General features: G+C 42.0%; 1 protein-coding gene across 1 annotated transcript; it reads left to right on the top strand.

Moving 5' to 3' along the window:
• Positions 1-1287: 1287 nt before the first annotated feature.
• LOC143853430 (UDP-glycosyltransferase 87A1-like) lies at positions 1288-5182 on the top strand. The gene is made up of 2 exons (XM_077363191.1): positions 1288-1940; positions 4149-5182. The coding sequence occupies exons 1-2, from the start codon at positions 1454-1456 to the stop codon at positions 5063-5065; spliced, it is 1404 nt and encodes a 467-aa protein (XP_077219306.1). The 5' UTR covers positions 1288-1453; the 3' UTR covers positions 5066-5182.
• The last annotated feature ends 1573 nt before the right edge of the window (positions 5183-6755 follow it).

Below are 6755 nucleotides of genomic sequence, written 5' to 3'. Positions count from 1 at the left end.
GGTTTCGTGGCCGTGGTCCCCATGGAAATCACAGAACCTTCTGGTGAAGTGCTTCTTCGGGTCCATGCTCATTTTCTTAGGAGTTAGAAGACCCTGATCTCTGATGGCGAACAGGACATAGGAGAGGGGAACCTTTAGGGGGGCACTTCCTCGCCTTTCAAAGACGGGGATGGGGTTCCGGTTTGCCTGTCTTTCTTCGGCCCGTTGCCTCAAGGTTCCTCTACCATCTTCTTTCCTTCTTTCCTCGGGGCCGGCTCTGCTCCGCTCCCGTGCGCATGCTTCCTCCGCTCGTATAAACTTCTTAGTTTTGGATTCGAGTTCCTGCAGGTCCTGCGGTGGCTTGAGGGTGAGGTGCAGTTTGAGATTTGGGTCGGTGGTAACGTGCTTTAGTGCCGCGACCGTTATTTAGATGTTGATGTAGGAGAGTTGAGCTAGCTCGGCGTTGAACTTCAACATAAAGTCTCTCAATGTCTCGTTTCTTCCCTGTCGTAGGGCCAAGAGGGCGTCCGCCGGATCGTGGCGGAGGCGATTGTGGGCAAACCTTGCGGTAAACTTCCTTCCGAATTCGTGGAAGGATGCGATGGAGTCTGGCTCCAAACGCATGTACAAGTCGTTGGCAGTTTTTCTCAGCAAGGAGGCAAAGGCTCTGCACATAAATCCGTCTGACGCGCCTCGGAGCGCCATTACCCTCCTGAAGGTTTGGATGAACTCTAGAGGGTCTGTGCTCCCATCGTAACAACCGAATCGGGAGAGATCTATTCCTGTTTTCACGAGAGTTTTTAAGATCTCTGAGGTGAATGGGGATGCCGTCTCTCTTTCCCATTCGTCCAGGATGTCGTGGGCATCGGGTTTCTTCATTTTCCGGTTTAATTTCTCGGATCTGACTCTGTAGATCGGCCAGTGGGTCTAGCTCGGGGAGTTGCGCCGAGGTGGCTACCCCCTGGTTTGACAGCGCGCGTGGCTTTGCCGTGTAATCTCGCCCATAATTATGATGATGAAGCTTCGGCGGCAGGAAGATGACACGTGGCAGAATCACGTGGTCTTGCCGTGCGTTAATGCCCTACTTAATTATGATTAGGTTCTACTGGTGCATGGGCGACACGTGGTGAGATTCGAGGGAATGTGACATGCAAGTAGAACCATTAAAGTAGAAAAATCCGTAAGCATGCTCGGAATGTGACATGACAATAGAGCCTTATGCTGCTCGGTACAAATCACGGGACCACTGACAGTAAATTTGAAATCAATTCTAACAAATCATTTAATAATCCTTTCACATTCAAAGCTGGTGAAATTTTCTTTATAAGAAGAGCCCCAGATGCCTTCGTGCGAAATTGCCTTGACATTTTCACTTCCTAGCTGTAGGTACTCTTGATATATACTACCCCTCTTTTACCTTTGAACTCATCTTTTCAGTTGCAGATTTCTAGTCCGAAAGTTTCAGATTCCAGCTATGGATCCCGGTCAAGTGAGAACACTCAGCCACGTGGTGGCCATGCCGTACCCCGGACGCGGTCACGTCAACCCTATGCTGAACCTTTGCAAGCTTCTCGCCTCTAGAGACCTCCTCATCACTTTCGTAGTCACAGAAGAGTGGCTCGGCTTTATCGGCTCCGAGCCCACACCACCGAACATCCGATTTCGCTCGATCCCCAACGTGATCCCCTCCGAGCAGGCTCGGGCAGCCGACTTTGCCGGCTTCTTTGAAGCGGTTTTTACAAAGATGGAAACCCCGTTCGAGCAGCTCCTGGAAAGGCTGGAGCCGAAGCCTAGCTGGATCGTAGCTGACACATACCTGCCTTGGATGGTAGGTGTCGGAAAAAGGAGGAATATTCCGGTGGCTTCGCTCTTCACCATGTCGGCTTCCGTGTTTTCAGTGTCACTACATTATGACCTCATCATTTTCAATCGACACAATATCCCGGCTTATGACTTAACCGGTACGTACCACTCCCAATTTTTCTACCACTTTTATTTAGGGGTGCAACTCGGGGTCAGGTCGGGTTGGAACCCGACCCAACCCAAGGAGCCCATTTTTCCAACCCAACCCGATTTCCAACGCGGCGGGGTTCAACCCTATCCAACCTGATCGATTTCCGATTCGGGTTGGGTTGGGTCGGGATGACCTGAAAAAATCGTAGCCTAGCTATCAAATTTGATATCGCAATTGAAAAGGGAAGTCTAAAATGGTAAAAACATAAATATGACAGCCGACCCCAAAAATCTCAAACTCTAAAAAGTAAAGTCTAAAATGTTAAAAACATAAATATTAATAAAAGTTGAAAAAAAAATCTTAAAACGTGACTTGACTTCAAAAAGTGTTAAAGTTGCCCACTTCAAATTTTACATCCCTTTTTTTACCAACCGAAATCTGGATGTAAAATTTGTTTTATGTTGTAAAGATGAACATAAAACAAATTTTACTTCCATTTTAACATCGAAAAGAGAAGGAGCAAATTGTTTGTCGCCGGAAAGTGGGTTCCACCGAGAGAATGCTCTAATCATCCTCAAAGTATTAGATCATCTATTTAGGTGGGCCCTCACGTTTTCTTTTCTTGAAATCTAAACAATATCTTACTTAAAATCCAAGAAACGTTGCCAGGATTGCGACTTCAGCTTGATCATGAACCCTCTTTTACATTGTTTTCAAACTAAAATCTTGGATTCTAAAATACGCGTATCCAAACGGCCCCTTAGCCTTTTACTTTAGACTTTTAATAGTTAAGACTTTTGGGAAAATCATAAAGACACAATTTTTTAAAATTTTTAATAATATTTATGGTTTTTAGATTTTTAGCCACATTCACACTAGGTTCCAAGATCTTCTTTCCATATTTTTAGCCATCTCACCCTAATCTCCACTTGGAGATTTCGATTTATAAGGAAAAGAAATTCATGGAAGCCAAACGTTCCCTTTGCTTTTTTCTTTTTTCCAGGTATGAATCATATGATAACATCGGTTTTCTAAATTCTTTTTCAGAGTTTTCTTTTTCTTCCGCCAAAATTATTGAGCGACTTCTTATTCAATATGAAATTGGTTGGGGTTGGGTTGAGGAAATTGTTCCTTGAGTTGGGTCGGGTTGAACACTGCCGGGTTGGAAGTCGGCTTGGGCTGGGTTAGGTTGGAAAAATGGGTTCCTCGGGTTGAATCAGGTTGGCGTCAACCAGACCCAACCCGACCCGAGTTGCACCCTTAACTATGGCCAATTCAATATAAAACTAATGTACCTAGGACACATGGTAATACAATTCATCCAATATGTGTGATATATACATATGAGGAAACTGTTGGTGAGCTAGCTTGCCCAATCACATGGGTCCCACATTTTGGGGAGTGATCCAAACCATTCATTTGCAAGGCCTCATCATAGATAGGGGGTGTACCAAAAATCAGCTCCATAGGATCATCCTAACCCCTCCATTTGTGGAGGACAAAAATGGGGCAGATTTGTGTCTGTCCATTTTTGTCCTCCACAAATGGAGGGGTTAGGATGATCCTATGGACCTGATTTTTGGTACACCCCTCATTTATGTAAGGGACTTTCAAATGAATGGTTTGGATCATCCTAACAAAGTGGGCCCCCATGTGATTGGGCAAGCTAGCTCACAATAAGTTTCCTCTATATATATATATGCTCTTTATCTTAGTACATGAAAGTATTTTCCATGGAATATTGCTTTATCAGGTGGCAAGGAGCGTGGGAGAGGAAGAGCATTGAGAGGGCCTGAGACTGATTGAAGAGATGGTAAGAAGTGGCTGAAAATACGGAAAAGAAAAACTCTATTTTAATAGAGTTTTATTTTTCCACTCTTATATGCCGGTTCTTATCTTCTCACTCATTTCCTCTCATTCTCCCACTCTTCCACTCTCCCTACGCCTCCCTAAACACTTGCTAAGCTAAAATCCTATGAAAAAAAAATCAGGAGTGTCAAACATGCCCTTAATGAATGCATTGTAACACCATAGAGGGTGTTTTATTTGCTGTTGGATCGTAACGGCTCCAGATAAAGGACTATATAAGCTAATCCTCCCCTACAACACATCATCTGCATCATCTTCTATGCATTGGATTTTCATGCATTTTGTAGCTATAGCCTCTCCCATGTAACGCATCTGGATCATACTAACTTTATGTGGGTAATGATAGAAAGAGGAGATGAACGTATCGACTATATCCCTGGAATCACATCCATTCGATTAGAGGATCTCCACTCCATCGTTCGACTGGCAAACCTCGGCGAAAATACCTTCGAAAATGATAAAAATGTTCTAAAACGATTCTGTGAAGCCGCCTCTTGCGCAACCAAAGCACAATGCCTTCTCTTCACATCCTTTTATGAGATTGAACCCCATGCTGTAGACACTCTAAGCGAAAAACTCACAATCCCTGTCTACTGCATCGGCCCTTCCATTCCTTATATAAAAATCCAAGATTCCCACTCCATGGCGGTGGAACACAATGATGGGGGCTGCTACAATTGGCTAGACTCGCAACCTAGAGAATCTGTGTTGTATGTCTCATTTGGTAGTTTCTTACCTGTTTCGAGTACACAGATGGATGAATTTGCAATGGGATTGAATGCAAGCCGGGTTCACTTTATCTGGGTCGCACGTGGGGAAGCATCGCGATTACAAGCATTGTGTGGTGAGATGGGCTTAGTGGTTCCATGGTGTGACCAATTGAGGGTCTTGTGTCATTCTTCTGTTGGTGGCTTCTTGACTCATTGTGGGTGGAATTCGACTTTGGAAGGTGTATTTTCTGGTGTACCTATGCTTACTTTTCCTTTATTTACAGATCAATACCCTAACAGCAAATTAATTGTGGAAGACTGGAAAGTTGGCATCAGGGTGAAGAGAGAGGTGGTTGTAGAAAATAAGGTCACGAAAGAGGAAATAGCTGAGTCTGTACAGAGATTGATGGATTTGAATGGAGATGTGAGTAAAGAGCTGAGGAGAAGGGCTAAAGTACTTAAGGAAACCTGTAAAAAAGCACTAGGGAAGGATGGATCATCTTACACTAACCTCAATGCTTTTGTTAGAGATGTTGAGCAAGGCCACAACTAGAAGGTGACCCATCAATGGAGAAGCCTTTTTTCTTTCACCTCTCTTTTATGTGCAATGTATGGCTAGTGATTATGAATGATGATTTGTATCTAAGAGAAGCTTCATCATGTTTAGTAATGTAGAGTTGATTGCACTTTAAAAAACAAAATTATCCAGCCATATACAAACTCTGAAATAATAAGAGTGCTAAGCAAATCTTGTAAAAACTAAAGATGATTATTTATGACATCTAAGATTCCATGCAAATTTCGAGCAAAAAATTGAGAAAACAACATCATCATGCGACACCAAATACACCCAAAAACATTATCACAATCAACAGACTTCTGAGAAATTTTCATTGATCCTCATTCAGTCCAAATAATGATGAAAACGAGTGAAAGTGAACCATTACAAGGGAATCCAATAATAAAACTGTTCAGCAACAAAATAAAAAAGAGCAACCCGTATATTCATTGATCGAAACACTTATTCATTCAATGGAAGAGATTTTCTTATAAATTCACAGCTATTCTTGCAAAAATTAGAATTACTATCAAATCCAAATCATATAAACCGATGTATCCCTGCATGATCAAAGGATTTGAATACTACTACGTTTTGGGTGTTATTATTAGAGCACTTCATTTTTCCTTTTTGAATTGAAAGATTGTTATCTTAAAGTTACAATTTCCTGAAAAAACTAAACCATAGATAAAACCTTGTCCCATTCAAAACACATTTAAACTGAGATTATTCCTTCAAAAGGAATTAAGGAAGGGTTCTTTAATTAATGGGGATTATACTGTGAAAACAAAATTCTGTAGAAAATCAATAATATTGTGCTCAAATGCACTATGCTCACATGCTTGCTCCTATCTATTTTGCCTTTTATTACTTCAATAACAAACAGAATAACTCCTTAAGTAATTAAATGAGCTTATATAAACATGACATCTTATTGAATTCTCAAGAAAATAATTTCAAGTTTAAAGAGAATGTACTTTTGGTGTCGGTCCCGGCTGAAATCCGAAATTTCGGTATTTTGGCCAAAATTTAATGCCATGCCCAGATCGTGGCCAGCATAGACACATTCTAAAGTTTTTTTTCTTCCTCCACGGAGCAAGGGATCGATTATCTAGAAGGTTTGCTAAATGGGGAGGGAAAATCTAAGACATGCCAAATCTATGGAGGATTTCACTCCATATATACCGAGCCATCTTACAATAAAATAGTAAATGATCCATTGAATCACCCACGTCGATACATAATGCACAGTGGTCCACAATCAATATATGGTGATTTCGTAAGTGATTCACCGTCTGTATCTTGTCTAGCACTGATGTCTAACCAAATGCACAAACCTTGGAGGTGCCGAAATACTCCACACTTTAGCTGCCTGCAGAGATACCGTGCAAGGTGTGAGTAGTTGGTAGAATGATTTGACACGAATACCCCAGAAATGCACCAGATCCAAACCTTCTTATCTGAACCAGATCTCTTGATGTACTGCGACACCAATATCTCCAATAACTGAGCCATCCTATCTAGCTCTCCTTCTTCGACGTTATCGCATATAGATCGGGGAACATATCATTTACAGAAGTTCTCCACACCAATTGTTCGTCCAAAATTTAATTCTCTCCCCTGAATACACTCTGAATCTAATTCCTTCAGGCTACGTTTGGATGCCTCATGTTTTTGTATTTGG

Source organism: Tasmannia lanceolata, unplaced genomic scaffold, assembly GCF_043159265.1.
Source record: "Tasmannia lanceolata isolate RefF3 unplaced genomic scaffold, GAP_Taslan_0.1 ptg000019l, whole genome shotgun sequence".
Lineage (NCBI taxonomy): Eukaryota > Viridiplantae > Streptophyta > Magnoliopsida > Canellales > Winteraceae > Tasmannia > Tasmannia lanceolata.
Note: the sequence above shows the minus strand (reverse complement) of the source record. Positions and strands in the feature narration are given on the sequence as shown.